At 39.1% G+C, this 15,367-nt stretch overlaps 2 protein-coding genes across 4 annotated transcripts; both read right to left on the minus strand.

Moving 5' to 3' along the window:
- Positions 1 to 1,605: 1,605 nt before the first annotated feature.
- creg1 (cellular repressor of E1A-stimulated genes 1) lies at positions 1,606 to 7,884 on the minus strand. Its single transcript, XM_082524646.1, has 5 exons — positions 7,520 to 7,884; positions 5,356 to 5,475; positions 5,165 to 5,278; positions 2,897 to 2,985; positions 1,606 to 2,762 (listed from the first exon to the last, which is right to left on the minus strand). The coding sequence occupies exons 1-4, from the start codon at positions 7,814 to 7,816 to the stop codon at positions 2,899 to 2,901; spliced, it is 618 nt and encodes a 205-aa protein (XP_082380772.1). The 5' UTR covers positions 7,817 to 7,884; the 3' UTR covers positions 1,606 to 2,762; positions 2,897 to 2,898.
- A 273-nt stretch (positions 7,885 to 8,157) lies between these two features.
- Positions 8,158 to 14,042, minus strand: setdb2 (SET domain bifurcated histone lysine methyltransferase 2). Of its 3 annotated transcripts, none has more exons than XM_082524628.1 (12): positions 13,607 to 14,042; positions 12,882 to 12,995; positions 12,697 to 12,801; positions 12,440 to 12,618; positions 11,337 to 11,615; positions 10,918 to 11,246; positions 10,618 to 10,787; positions 10,300 to 10,544; positions 9,916 to 9,964; positions 9,686 to 9,840; positions 8,742 to 8,830; positions 8,158 to 8,656 (listed from the first exon to the last, which is right to left on the minus strand). In XM_082524628.1, the coding sequence occupies exons 1-12, from the start codon at positions 13,641 to 13,643 to the stop codon at positions 8,473 to 8,475; spliced, it is 1,935 nt and encodes a 644-aa protein (XP_082380754.1). In that variant the 5' UTR covers positions 13,644 to 14,042; the 3' UTR covers positions 8,158 to 8,472. The 3 variants fall into 3 exon arrangements, with proteins under 3 accessions (XP_082380754.1, XP_082380753.1, XP_082380755.1); XM_082524627.1 differs by having other exon boundaries at positions 12,440 to 12,621; XM_082524629.1 differs by lacking the exon at positions 13,607 to 14,042 and adding an exon at positions 13,447 to 13,480 and having other exon boundaries at positions 12,440 to 12,621.
- Positions 14,043 to 15,367: the final 1,325 nt, after the last annotated feature.

Raw genomic sequence — 15,367 nt, forward strand, 5'->3', positions numbered from 1 at the left:
TTGAGATGCTGTCGCATGACCTTTCATGTGCTGGTGGTGATGCATCCATGCTTGAAAATGCTCCAATGTGGCTGAATTGCAACAATTCTGCAAAGATGAGTGGGCCAAAATTCCTCCACAGCGCTGTAAAAGACTAATTGAAAAGTATCCCAAACACTTGATTGCATTTATTGCTATTAAGCTAGTAGGTTTAGGGGGCAATCACTTTTTCTTACAGTGCTACGTGTGTTTGTGGACATCCTGCCCCCCCAATAATAAATACCTTAATTTAGAAACTGCATTTTGTGTTAACTTGTGTTATCTTTGTCTAATAGGAAACCAGGAAGGGGGCAAACACTTTTGTACAACACTGCATGTGGATATGTATGGTCTATGGTCAGGAAAGCAACGCCAAAGTACATCTCATTATTGGAGATGTCAACCCTAGTGGCCAGTGTTTTTTGGCTGGATCTATCAAATTAGTAGTTGCTTTCATCACTTCCATCTGATGACTCCACCTGTTTGGGCTGTCGGGTTGGCAATTGTCTTTCTGTTTCCTGTTGCAGGTGCATAATGGGTGTAGTCAAGAAGGCCTGTATTCCCATAAAAGGACATTCTGAATAACAGCTTATTTTCATGTCTACCCAAACAACATTTCACTCACTACGCCAGCAAACATGCCAATATGACTGACTCATGGACTGACACAGCTCATGGTTGTTTCCTTCGATTACTTTATTTAGTTTTGTAAATTTCAAATAAAAAACTTGATGGTGTCAGCTCAGAATTATTTGTCCAGTCATGACAGATCAAAACTGAAAACTTGAAGTCAGAACTGCCCAATTTACTTTCAAAAGAGGATGTCATGAATCAGCGAAAGAATATATCTGGGACATCATTGTCAGTAGTTGAGCCAAATATCTTTTATAGAGGCGACTATTAAGCATCCATCGTGTTCAGGTCAACGCAGAGTAGGCCCAGGGTTCTTAAAGTATGACCAGTAGGTCAACAGTGGCCCTCAGCAACAGTTTCAACTCTTACCTATCATCCATAGCTTATGAGTTACAGCTGCTGTCAAGAACTGAGCAACATAACCCACCATTCTCGCCAGTTCATAGGATAATTATAATCTATATAGTGGATATAAGAGATCTAAGAGGATCTGTTGTCCTCTGAATGCTGAATATTTTTAAAAATATACATCTTGGTGATGGTGTTAAAACCATGAGTGATAGGTAAGTGGTAGATGTGGCCAAAAATCCTGGTTTTTGCTCCATTCTGACTTTCATGTTAACATAATTAACTCAGTGAAGCTCATGTTTCATTCAGAGACCACAAACTCATTAAAGAGTCAGAGATTAAGATGCTCTTACTGTCATTTACTTTCCATTTTATTTACTTCTCATTTATTGTTTAAAAATATTAAGCGATTAAATTGGGTTATGTGGATAAAATAATGCAAATAAACATCAAACCACAACCATTCAAAATAAAATAAAAAAAACTAATTATGCATTGAAAATGAATGAAGATAAATAAAATAAATACATACAGCTGACAATAAGTTGGTGAAGTAAGTCTAAATGTGTTAAAAAACAAAAACAAATAAAACACAAAACAGATGAGGAGGCTTTAATACAAATCTTTATTTTTCTTTCAAAAAAATAAAATTTCACAGCAAACACTTACAGCTGTTATTCAGCTTGAAGAAACAGCAGGTCATAATGTTATTAATAAAGTTATGTTTAAGGCAAATAATCAAAGCTTCTCCCCTTTCAGCAATGCCTAAATAAGCTATGTTTGCAACAAAGGAAAGTCCCGCCTATAAGGAGCCTAGTTATTATTATTCTAAACAAGAAGCATGAAGGAGGATCTGGGGTTATTTGATTCACTAATATCTAAAAACAAAATAAAGATTTTCTTTTAGCATATAAAAAAACTCTACTACATCACCCACAAGTAATAAACAGCCTGTTACTGGCAAAGACTCAAGGGGAAATGTAGTTAGTGTGGTTACTGATGTCTCCTGCTGTTTCATTAAAAATGATTTGTGTTCCATAAAGTGCTATTTGTGGATTTACAAAGTACATTATGTGCAATTCTTTTCAAACTGCACATTTAAATCGGTTAGTTAAACAGCATCCAGGTCAAAGGTCAAATACAAAAGTTGATGCTCAGAAAAAGATTTGTTCTGTTTTAAAGTGGTGCTAAAGTTTGCCTACAAACATATATTCCATTAAAAATTTTCCTATACAAGTATTTATCGATTTAATCCTCCTCTGGACTGGCAGCTTTAACTTTTCAGCGTGACGTCTCCCTCTGCTGGTCAAACTCCACCAACACACTTGGCTTTTTAATAATGTTTAAATCTGCAAAACAACAATAGTCTTTTCAAACACCTGAGCACACACACATTCACAGAGTCATTTAAATCTTTTTAAGTGAATCAAAGGAAAGAGGAGATTAAAATGTAACACTGACTTCTGATGCCTGAATGTCATCGAGTGTTTCAGCTGCAGGAAAGAAAAGCTCCAAACGCAACAATTTAAGTCTGAGTTAAAGACAACTTCTGTGTTTAGGACACTTCATCTGATTTTGTTTGCCTGTTTTCAGAAACAGAAGCTTTCAAATCTAAAATTAAGAATAAAGCAGGCATGATGTAAATGACGTGGATTCAGCGGTTGGATAAATTCATGGATTCGTAGCAGATTAATCGGCGTGTAACTCCTGAGGAGGATTTTGCATCTCGTACATTCTGGTTGCGGGGTTCGCAGGTTCGAATCCTGAACAGAATAAAAAACAAAATGAGCAGAAAAATTAACAAGACGATGGTTTAACTGCACATCTTTAAACGGAGGCGTGGTGTCAGCTCCAGCAGGAAGTGATGGACTACAAACAGAACAGTAGGACTACAAACCATCAGTGGTGCTTCCTGTACGGCGTTGCCTGGAAATACTCATCAGGAGTGACGGTCTTCACCCCGCCAAAGTAATCCAACACCCACACCTGAAACACAAGGAAGGAGGACCAGCCTGCTGACTTCATGTCACATGATTGGCTGAGAGCAGCACAGGTGTGCTACAGTAATGATAGAGCTAGTATTACAAGGTGTGTGATGCTGGAGTACCTGTAGTATTAGTGGTATTATTATAATTTTTAATAATAGTACTATGGCAGTGTCTTTCTAGTATTATAAATAGCTCAGTTATGCTTTTGTATCAGTAATATTATTACTGTAAATTTTCTGGTATTACTAGTTTCAAGTTTTAATGTCAAGTACAGATAAACCGAGTAGCCACATTTAGCCATAATGAAATTCTTTGGCTCGTGTCCTCAGCTTTACATGAGCATACAGAAGTGCGCAGAAGTGTGAGTTAAATGTGTGTGTTAAATTAAGAAGAAAATAACAGAAAATTTAAGAGAAATGAAGTCAAGTTGATATTTATAGTTTGTGTGACAGTATTTATAGGTTGAATTACTACTGAGTTACTGCTAGTGGCAGGTGGTAGTACTTCTATTATTAGAAGTATTGTGTACTACCTGTATCTGTGTGGTGTTTTAGTGTTAGTAGTATTATCCATCATTATTATACCATCATTATGATAGTGTAGTATTATAATATATACTTATAATATATATTGAGTTGTTTTAAACAAGTAGTATCATGGATTTAAAGTGGATTATTATATCAGTACTGATATTTGTGTCATGTTTTAAAATGACAACAGCATAACAGAAGCATGAGTGTACTGCACGTTCACATTTAACTTGTATTATTATAGTGGAAACATTCAACAGTATTTATAGTATTATTAGAAATATTAGTAGTACTTATACTTATTATATCTCTAACAATGAACATGTAGTAGTACTGTGGGATTGTTTCAAAGCATTCATAGCAGGTCAAGTTCAGTAATTATCTGAACTTGAACTGACTTGAACTATTATGTTTTAGTATTATGTATTATGTTGTAGTATTTAGTATTTATTTATTTATTGTCATTGTCAAGAACAATGAAATTGCGTTTGGGGCTTCCATACAACCAAAAAAAAGAAGAAAATAATAAATACCCCTTAAAACCCAAGTGTACATATTTAACCCAGTGTGACTCCAATGCAATAAGACAATCCTTAGCAATAATGTTCGTAGAAATTCAGACAAAGACCTGAGAAACATGACAAAATACAACAATGCAACCCATTCAATATTATTGTACTGTGAGATATGATATCAGATATGATAGTTATCTATTTAAGAAAGAGGGGGGGGGGGGCAGGAGGGGGAAGAGAATAAAGATATGATGCACCAATGCAGACCAGTTCATTGCTATTAAGAAGTTGGATATGGTTATTGTCCGTGAGAGGGGGGCAGAGAGTTCAGGAGCCTCACAGCCTGTGGATACAGGCTGTTGGCCAGTCTGGATGTTCTGGCCTGTATAGACCTGTACCTTCTCCCTGAGGGCAGCAGATGGAAAAGGTGGCGCGCAGGGTGATGTTGGTCCCGCAGGATACTTTGCAGTACTACTGTGGTATTATGTTGTAGTATTTGCAGTACTACAGTGGTATTATGTTGTAGTATTTGCTGTACTACAGTGGTATTATGTTGTAGTATTTGCTGTACTACAGTGGTATTATGTTGTAGTATTTGCAGTACTACAGTGGTATTATGTTGTAGTATTTGCTGTACTACAGTGGTATTATGTTGTAGTATTTGCTGTACTACAGTGGTATTATGTTGTAGTATTTGCTGTACTACAGTGGTATTATGTTGTAGTATTTGCAGTACTACTGTGGTATTATGTTGTAGTATTTGCTGTACTACAGTGGTATTATGTTGTAGTATTTGCAGTACTACTGTGGTATTATGTTGTAGTATTTGCAGTACTACAGTGGTATTATGTTGTAGTATTTGCTGTACTACAGTGGTATTATGTTGTAGTATTTGCAGTACTACTGTGGTATTATGTTGTAGTATTTGCAGTACTACTGTGGTATTATGTTGTAGTATTTGCAGTAGTACTGTGGTATTATGTTGTAGTATTTGCCGTACTACAGTGGTATTATGTTGTAGTATTTGCAGTAGTACTGTGGTATTATGTTGTAGTATTTGCCGTACTACAGTGGTATTATGTTGTAGTATTTGCCGTACTACTGTGGTATTAGGTTGTAGTATTTGCAGTAGTACCTGTGTGATGTTGAACTTGGCGAAGAACCAGTTGTGGTCGCTCGGCCACTCGATCATCTCGGGGTGACGAGTGAACAGCGCTTTCTTTGCAAACTCCGCCTCTGTCCCGTTCACCTGAACCACAGCAGGAGGAGGTGATCATGTGATGGGTCCGAACTGATCATGTGTGAAACACAGGTGTGTGTACATACCTCCTGTACAGATCCAGACAGGATGATGTGAGCACAGAGCGGACTCTGAGGGTCAAAGCTCTGCTGCCTGCAGTAATCAGTCTGAGCCAGAGACATGGACAGAGACGCCACAGGGCTCACCTGCATCAATACACACAGCACAGGTAACACACGCATACACACATCTTATAGCATTATTAAAACGTATACTTTTAATTAATTAGTTGTGTCCAATTCTTATTTAATGCTATATTTTTCTTAAAATTAAAATATTTATTTATTTATTTGTTTATCTTTTTTTAATTTAGGCATTTCATCCTCCATATACAGACAAATAATATCGAAATATGAGAATCATTAATCATTTTATATGTCTGGGACAAAAATCTGCAATTTGAACCATTAAAACCTGCTTGAATATGTCCCAAAAAATCATTGGACATCCTCTTCCTTCCCTGAAGGACCTGTACAGCACTCGCTGTCTCAAGAGGGCACGCAGCATCCTACGGGACGGTACACGCCCAGGACACCGGGTGTTTAAGCTGCTGCCGTCTGGCAGGAGGTTCAGGCTGCTGAGGTCCCGAACAAATAGACTCAAGGACAGCTTTTACAACAGGGCAATAGCCCTGATCAATGCAAATAGCTGACCTGACTGGCTACCTGGACTTTTTTTTGGGGGGGGGAGGTAACAACAGTAACAATAATAATATTTATATTTATAAGAAGGTGCAATAACAATTAATGTGCATTAATAACAGTGTGCAATACAAATACACTTATTCTTCTTTTTTATTACTAAGTTATTATACTATGTTGTGTTGTTTGTGTTGTGTTGTGATGTTTCGTATCGGGTCGTGTTGTGTTATATGTAGTGTATGTAGTATGTATGTGTAGGACAGTTTTCCAATTTCATTGTACTATTGTACTATGTATGACTGTGCAATGACAATAAAGAGTTATCTTATCTTATCTTATCTTGAAGAAGTGAGAAAGAAACTGAGGTCATTAAAACTGGAGGTACTAAAAATAAATATTTAATCCTGAGAAAATGACTTTTTAGCTCAAACAAACTTTATAACCTTCTGCAAGACAATAAAAAGCTGCTGCTCTGTTTAATTTTGATAACTTCCTGTAATAAAGCAAACTTTAACAAAGCTGAACTTCATTTAAACCTGTTTTCTGTGTCGTTTCAGCAGATTTCAAGCACTCGTTTCTTCTTCTGTGGTCTCAACTTCTGCTTTGACATGTGACTGACAACTGCTGAGTCACTGTCAGGAAAATATGCTGAGTCATGCTGCACTTACATCACAGTTTATGTAAAATGCAGTTTTATAAACTCAACTATTCATGATTTTATATCTCAGCATAACTTCACATTATTTCACATAACTTCAAATAACCTTTAAAATGAAAGTCTGAATATTAAAATGTTAAAAAAAAAATTACCTTAAATGCACAAAATAATGTTAATGATACATTTCTTCCCCATGGGAAAGAAAATCATCATTAACATTATTTTGTGAACTAAAAATTTCAATTAAAAAAAACTATATATTTTAGTAAAATAGAAAAGATAAAGAAGATACAAAAAACCCCAAAACAAATTAAAGAACATTAAATCAGGCTATTTATACCTTTTTATTTCATTTTTTAAAAATCAATAAAATTCTAAATATTTTTATCTATTTTTTATCTTTCCGTTTTTGTAAATGCATTTTAGACCTTGGCAGTTTTGCTCTTCTATATGTCAGGAGTATTAAAATAAATATTCTTGATGTGTTTGCAATAATTCTGCAGTAGCATTTTAAAAACAGTGCTAATCACTACAAACATTTACATAAGCGTGTTGTTAGTAAATGTTGTGTTTACCAAGTTCCACACTTTTGTTTTGTATAGAATAAGTTACTGACAGCTGATGGCTTTTTAAAGCAGAAGATCACTAAAGTCAAATGTTATTTAATTTTACGCTTTATCGCTCCAGAACCTGTAACATTGAACTTTAATGGCTTTCACGGTAAAATCAAAGGTTTTCTTAATGGAGTTCTGAACGAGAAGCAGTGCCTTTTACAGCAACACAGCGCAGATACAGAGAGTGTCGAGTACACTAAATTCTAGTTTGTAAACTGACTTCTGAACAGGAAGGCTCAGTTCCTGTTTTAACACTGATATCCTGGGTCAGGCTCACCTCCAGGTCCTGCACGGAGATCTCCATGCGGGTCAGGTACATGTAAGGCACCCCGGAGCCCGAGCCCCTTGGCCCGTCGCTCACCGAGAAGACATTAGAGAACGGCTGGCCCACCACCGGTTTGTGGGTGGAGATGGTGGCCATGGAGGCCCAGTCCACCTGGTGCGCAACGAAGCGCGCGACCCGGGCCACCTGGTCATGAGGCGGGATGTGGAACCGGGACGCACCGGACAGGGAAAGGGAGGCCAAGGAGAGGCCGAGGAGGAAGACACGCACAGCCCGCCACAGAGATCTCATCTTTGGCTCGAGTGTATGGTGGAGAGTCGGTGAAGACCGAGAGAGGCGATATAAACAATACCGAATATCCGGTCTGAAATTTCATAATAAAAGCATTGCTGGGCTACAACCGAAAGTCCGCAACCAAAAGCTGGAGTGTCCAAGTGACTTTTCAGAAATAATGGAAATATTAGGAATAAATTACAAACAAATGTAAAAAAAAAAAAACTGCCATAAATGATAAATTCAGTTGCATATATACATATTTTTTTAAATAAAGGCTGTAATAAATACATTCCGACATTTATATACAATTTCAAATCCCCCAAAGAGCTGCACCAATAGTAAACCATTTACTCATGTTGAAGGTTTTCAAAGCAACGTTTATTATTGCTTAAAAATGAACACAGAACTTTGACACTTTGGGCACCAGTTTCAGGAGAAAAGTTGTACTGGCTGTTTGAACATTAAATCCATGGTAGTGTCAAAATAAAATGACCAAAGTAGAGATACAAAAAATAAAAGCTCAAACACAGAAAAAGGGTTCTCAAAATTAAAGCCTTCCCAATAATAAAGACTTGAAAAACTTTCAGAGTAAAATAGCTGAACTTTTATTTTCTTTTTAGGAAAAAAACCCTCTAAATACCAAAACTGTTACTAACAAACTGTATGGAGGATCACTTGGCCTCCATTGCTATGTGACCTTCAACCTCACAAACTTCACATAGGTTCTCCTCGATGGTGAATCTCCCATGACAATTGTCGCTTTCGCAGAGACAAGACACTTCCTGTTTTTGCAGTGAATCGATCTGGACGTTGGCAGAGTAGTCCCAGGTGAGCTCAGTGCCAGCCACTACGGCCCTACAGCAAGAAAACAAAGAGGACAATTATTAAAATGACCACTAATAATAACCCACATTAACGTCCTCTCAGTTCTCTTCCTCACCTGCTGGTGAAGAAGGCAACGACGGGGAAGGCGGGGTCGTGGGAGTCGATGAAGACATTCTGGATGAAAAGGTTCGGCTGGCAGCTGTGCTGTGGGCGGGGTTAGAGATCACATGATATCAATAATAATAACAATAATAATAATAATAATAATAATAAACAAGAAGAAGATTTCTTCTTCATTAGCATAAAAAATATATAAACTATGAACTAAAAGGGGGAAAATTCCACAATTTAAACTAAGCAGTTAATATTTTGAAAATAACTACAAACTATAAAGGAAATGTCCAAAAATGCTTTGGAGAAAAATGTACAAGCAAAAACAAAAGACACATTTTTTTAATTCTTTAGAAAGTTTTAAAGATGCAAAAAAATCTTGTGAACAAGATTAACACAATGAAAAGTATAAAGAAAATATTAGAAACACACACACAATCACACACATATATATGACATTTTGAAATTACTAATGAAATTAAAAAAATGTTTTGTTTAAAAGTTTTAAATTGTCTAAAGAAATCTTGTGAAACCGTTTATAAAATACAGTTATAAAACGTCAGATATGTCAAACTTAACTCATTCTTCTTGCTTCCTCCACTTCTGTACCATTGATTCATTAATGTTGAATTCTCTGGCAGCTGCTCTATTCCCATGTTGTTGCAGTATATTAATGACTAACCTCGTATTGTGGATGGATTATCTCAGTTGTTCTCCTGACTGAAGTTTGTTCTGTTTACAGCATCCTGCCATGCGATTGCATTTGTCTCTAACCATCGGGAACCCTCATGTTAACTTTCATCAAGTGAAAAAAAGTTAGCGTTCATCCTCCAGGTTCACTGTGTTTATGTTATGCTAACATAGCTGTGTCCCTAGTGATCATGTAGCACATCATTACATACTAGCTAGTCCAACTTCAGCATCATGTTCCTGATCAGCTGGACTCACGTTGATGAAGCGGCTCACGTTTCCCTCCTTGCTTGCGTCCACAAAACAAACTTCGTCCACCTTCGCTGCTCTCTTTAAGCTCATGCTCGCCTTTGTACCATTCACACCAGCACTCTCCGACATTGATGCCACCTTCTCGTCTTGCTCTTGATCACCTGACACACAGTAGCCAATTGTTTACCAGCTGTGTTAATGTATCATTTGTGTGTTTTGTGTGAGTCATTACTGACCTGATGAAGGAGACGTCGGCTGCAGACCTCCAACCAGCACCGCCTGAATCTGACAGAAGAAAATAGAAGCCTTTTACTTTGAACTAAAGATCACGAAGGCACAAAAATACATTTTAATCAAATAATTAGAGGAAATATTCAAAGGAATGCAGGACACACAAATGATTTAAAATAAACAATAATTCTTTTAAAAATCAGGTCACAAAATATTCAAAGGAAAAAATAAAAATATGTAAATTGAAAACCTGTAATGTCCATACAAATACAAATGAAAAATATTTACAATATAATAAAATGTGTATAGAAATATTGGAATTAGAATATGTAAAAAATTATTCTGAAAATAAAAAAAACTTTACAGTAAAGTAAACGAGCCTAACAAACCTCTTCTTGGTCTGTGGTGCTGGAGCCGCTGTCGGAGGGTCTCTGAATCACAGGGACATGCAAAAGAGGTGAGGTAGGCGGAGACATAGGCGGGGGCGTTTCCAACACATTGCGTCGGCCCTCCAGCACAGGTGGGGCCAGCCACTCCGTGACAACCTCCACCTCATCGTCAGACGGCAGGTCGGACCTCGTCAACTTTGGCGGCGGTGGTTCGGTGGGATTCAGGACCCTCTGCAGCACCACACCTGGACACAGATGAGAGGACGAGTTTACAGACCGTGGCTTGGACGGAGCCACTGAACGCTGAGCCACACTCACCTGCGTAAATGCACACAAAGGTCCCACGGTCCAGGTCGTCACGGCAACGCACCCCCCAGCCACGGTTCTCAGTCTGGAAGACCTGGAGTCGGACTCTGATGCCTCTCTGGACGAGACGGTTCTGACAGAGAGATCGGTCACAGCCGCACCACGGGCCACACTCAAAGAGCCTGAAGATTGATCACCATGGTAACACTTTGTCAGCAAATCAGTGAATCAGTTAATGATCAATACTTCCACTGGGAAACCTAAAGCTCCTGCTTTAGCTCCTTTTGAAAAACCTCTACTTGTTCACCTCACCCTGATGGGTTGGCCTGTAACAGCCTGTGATGGCGATAGTGGCGCTCTCCAGAAGTCAAGGCCATGCAGGCGCAGCGCTTTGCATCACTGCAGCCATCTGTGCAGTCACAGCAGGCCTTGAACAGCTTTGGGCCGCGGCTCAGGAAGCAGCCATGTGGCCAGCGGTCCTTCCTGTAGCGGAATTCAGCAGGCCGGGAGCCACCGTCCCCGACGCACAGCTCCACCGGTATTGGCTCCGCCCCTCGGCTCAGGTCCTGTTCAGGCTGCCGAAGGCCCCCTGGTGAAGGAGGGTCCAACCGCACGGAGGGGTTAAAGGTGAAGAAATCAACCTGCAGGAGGAAAACTGACCCACTTTAAAGACCTGAAGGAGGAATATACAGAGAGACACTGAACACAGCAAAAAAAAATCATCTATTGACCTGCAGGATGTCATAGCTCTCTGTAGCCTCCAGAAAAAGCATTACGTTGTCATGGTTACGGAGGCTCAGCCCACATGGTGCCTTGTAGATGACGTCCCAGTTTCCTACGTCTTCCTGCTCCTGGTCCCCGTGGTCCCAAAGCACACCCTCTTTGGCGGGTGAAATCAGTGGCATGGCGGTCAGCCTCTTGAAGCCGCAGAGCAACGGGATCTTCAGCGGGTTCTGGCCCCAGAATAGCGGCGTGGACTGAGTCATGCTCGGCAAACAGGGCAGGCAGGACTGTAAAGCGAAAAACAGCTCACGTTATCAGGATTTTAAATATTCAAATATTCAGGAATTTTAAAAAAAGCCTTTGGCTACGAACTGTAAATGATCACTGTTAAATTAAATGCCCCCAGTCTGGTATAGGGACTGACTATGACAGTTTCTTCTTTTTTTAAAAAAAAGTCATGAATTAGATACTGGACATTATCAAGTTGCTTTAACCTCCTAGGACCTGCCGTCCACATATGTGGACGTCACATTTTGGGTTATTTAGACCAAAATACTAAATTTTGCTCAACAATGGCCTGATATCCACTTACGAGGACATTATACTGCTACTGTTCTATCGAAATTTTAAGCAAATATCCTCATATGTGGCTCTCATTTTTCTTAGAAACAAAAACCAGGTAAAAAAAAAATCTGGTAATTCTTTGTTTTTACATTCATTAGGTCCCAATATGCCCAGATATCAAAGAGAAATTAAAAGTTTATTAATTAAAAGAAATTAAGAGTTTGGGTCTTAGGAGGTTAATGCTTCTTCTCAGGATAAAAGCCCCAAGTTACTTACAGGAACGTATAAGGATGCTCTGAAGTTCTGAAGTATATCAGATTTCTAAATTAAAAAAAACTATTTGATAGATTTCAGATAATTACAAGGATCAGGTTTTCAACATATTCAAGATTCTGGGTAAAAACTAAAAGGGATCAACGTGTTTTCAGGCTGTTAGATTATCAAGATTCAGAATAAAAGCACCATATAAATGAAAGAAACTTTTTGAGATCAAATTAGGCAAAATAAATTCTCGGGCTGATTCTGAATGACATCAATGTGTGTTTACCTTGGAGCAGGTGTGGAGGTGGTACTGCAGCTGGACAGGCACGAGGGGAGGCAGCAGCTCCTCTCTGCCAGCAGGAGACGCTGTTGGACTGGATAACCCATTAAAAGGAGGCAAGAAGGATGAAGAGGAGGAGCAAGAGGATGAAGGGCTGTGTTGGAGGATGTCAGCTGGCAGCAGCTCTTCTGGGGAGGAATAAACACTCAGCAATAGTCGGACTCAAACACAACAGCGAAGCCTTGAGATTTACCGGGGTTTACCTGAGCCAATGACCACCTGAACCACCGAGCTGTCCTGGTCCTGGAGGGAGGCCAAGGAGGAGGAGCAGTCCAGATGCTCTAGCAGCTTGAAGGCCTGGACATACTCTGAGAGAAGACAGAGAGTAAAGATCAGGATAGGAAGATTGCCAGAGTCCCGCTCGCTCGCATCAGACATGGATCAGAACCTTTATCTGTGGTTCCACTCCTCTTCAGAACTGCCTTCAGGTGCTCCAGGTACTTGAAAACCACATCGAAGACCTGATCCACATCCTCATTGTTCCAGAATGCCTTGGCCTTCTCTGGAAAAAATAAATCGGGACAAATGATCGTATCAGAAGCATAAAAAATGTGTAAATAAATAATCTGGACCCCCAACTACTGAACCTGGACCAGATTAACTGATAAAATAACCAATAAATGTCTCTGTATGCACATTTAACCTAACTCTCAGCACGTAAAAACAGGGAAAATGTGATATTTCATCTAAACCTCATCAGAGCAGTTATCCATTACAAAAAAGAAAAGACAAGAAAACAAACCCCATAACCTGGACCCCTTAAATCTGGCCTAGACCCCACAGACTGTATAAACCTACTAACAAAGGGGGGGAAATTATAGTTTTAACTCCCCCCCCCCCATACAAAGGTGTCTAGATTAAATCCAGATAACCCGGGTTTGTTGGATGTGGACTAGGACAGTGTAAACAGACTCTTGCTGATTTGAAACTAGCTTTCAGCCGTTGTATTGTACCTAAACCACACTCTCGCATTTCCTTGTGTGTGTCTAACAGGAAAGCTCTGAGGCTAATGTAGCATTAGCCCGGTTAAACCTGGGTTAGCTGTCTGTGCAGTGCTCTGCACCTCTGAACCCCCGTTATCCGCTTCGGTTCCGTTTGTACTTCAGTTCTTACCGACATATTCCGGATCTAGCGGCTCCCCCGTTTCCATTGCACATTAGCCTGCTAGCACTAAGCTAACAATAAATAAGCTCGCGAGCTCACCGCTAACTTCTAGGTAACAGGTGACCGCGGGTGCAGACGGACCTGCAGTTTGACTACCAAATAAGTCAAAAGCAGCAGTTCAAATTAAACCCGAACACCAGCCAGCTCCATGTGAACCCAGTAGGTTTATTCATTCATGTAAGCGGCTAGTCCGGTCGTTGCTTTTTGCTAACGACTGTGACTAACAGCAGACAATACATTGAACCTTCTGTTAACACTTCTTAAAGCATTGCAAGAGGTATTTATAGTTCAACAAGACCACACAACCCTGGCATCACGCAGTATAAACACTCCTGTCTTAACCGTTTAAAGTTTTTGAGCTATCGGCCACCGTACTAAGACTTCAGGGTTTCAGCTCCCTGTTTTATGTCTGGCAGGAATTTCGAAAGCCCTTATGTAGACGTTATTTAAGTTTAAGTAACAGCAGACAGAAGGTCACTCACATATAAACACACAGAGCACATGAATATGTGACTATAACAGCCATTATTAGCATGTTAGCAGTGGTCCTTGTATACTTACAAAAGTACATGATTTCAGTCACTAAATACTCAGAGTGGTAAAACTAGTTACATTTGCACTGCCGCAAAAGACTCTCATATACCTGCAAAGCAGCAACAGAAGCTCCATTCTGCAATTACAATCTACACATAGATCCTACCCATGAACCTGACAATAATCCATGCACAAAATACTAAAACATGCTGTACATCTGCTGTGTAGATCACACCTGCACTGGGACAAAATGTAAACTGAGCTGTTGTATTATTTAAATAAAACAGCTCCTGAAAAGCCCACAAAAATGAAATTTTTCGCTTGTTCCAGCTTCCTGACAACCAAACTGCAAGTGCCAAATGTAGCAGGTAAAGAAAAGTTGTAAATCCACTAGCTTGAACTGATTTTGTTCACACGTTTCTTTTATTTCAGAGTCCCATGCAACCCCAACCCATTGATTCTGGGAAAAACACACACACACACACACACACACACACACACACACACACACACACACACACACAAAACATACAAAACAAAGGGGAAGTGACACAATTGAGTCACGTGAAAGCACCATGGGTGGACCAGAGGTCAGTCCTCTTTCATATATTTTGTATTTTTCCAGTCTTTGCTGACTGTGCACAAGGCTTTATCTGTTGCCTTTGTAACACTTTATTACATCCTTGAACATTAAGTTAAAGATGGTCACCCTCATTTAGCAGTTCAAACAATATGTTTAAAACCTGCTTTTTCAGCTTTAGGAATATTGGTAACAGGGTGGCCCCAGTAATAACATATCTTATAAAGTACCTTTCATTCTCGAGGAGAACCGATCTAATTGTTTGATGGTGTATTATTTGTTTTTATTGCATACATTAAAAAAAATCAAACAAGCTGTTTATTTATTTAAAAAAATCAAGCCCAAATTGTTCTCCAAATGTAGAATGACATAGAAATTAAATATTAAACATATATAAACACTCATGCTGTTATCAGAGACAGACAGCCCTGAATATAACCTGTTAGAATTCAGGAACAGCAGATTTGCAGATGGGAAAATACTTTAAAGCGTTATTTTGGATAAAAAAAAATCAACAAACCCTTGAGCTATTTCCATCAGATTCGACTGATAAGTTATTTTAGACAATGCCTGTCATTAACAGCCCAGATAAGTGC

Source organism: Aulonocara stuartgranti (assembly GCF_965226115.1).
Source record: "Aulonocara stuartgranti genome assembly, chromosome: 23".
Classification (NCBI taxonomy): domain Eukaryota; kingdom Metazoa; phylum Chordata; class Actinopteri; order Cichliformes; family Cichlidae; genus Aulonocara; species Aulonocara stuartgranti.

What these genes read in the sequence shown, in the direction of transcription:
- creg1 (XM_082524646.1), bottom strand. Translation starts at nt 7,816, where the DNA reads ATGAGATCTCTGTGGCGGGCTGTGCGTGTCTTCCTCCTCGGCCTCTCC. An exon ending in TCTCCGTGCAGGACCTGGAG is followed by an intron (nt 5,476 to 7,519) that starts GTGAGCCTGACC and finishes GTATTGATGCAG; the next exon opens with GTGAGCCCTGTGGCGTCTCT. An exon ending in TGTCTGGATCTGTACAGGAG is followed by an intron (nt 5,279 to 5,355) that starts GTATGTACACAC and finishes GCTGTGGTTCAG; the next exon opens with GTGAACGGGACAGAGGCGGA.
- setdb2 (XM_082524627.1), bottom strand. Translation starts at nt 13,643, where the DNA reads ATGGAAACGGGGGAGCCGCTAGATCCGGAATATGTCG. An exon ending in GAGTGGAACCACAGATAAAG is followed by an intron (nt 12,802 to 12,881) that starts GTTCTGATCCAT and finishes GTCTTCTCTCAG; the next exon opens with AGTATGTCCAGGCCTTCAAG. An exon ending in CTTTGTGTGCATTTACGCAG is followed by an intron (nt 10,545 to 10,617) that starts GTGAGTGTGGCT and finishes ATCTGTGTCCAG; the next exon opens with GTGTGGTGCTGCAGAGGGTC.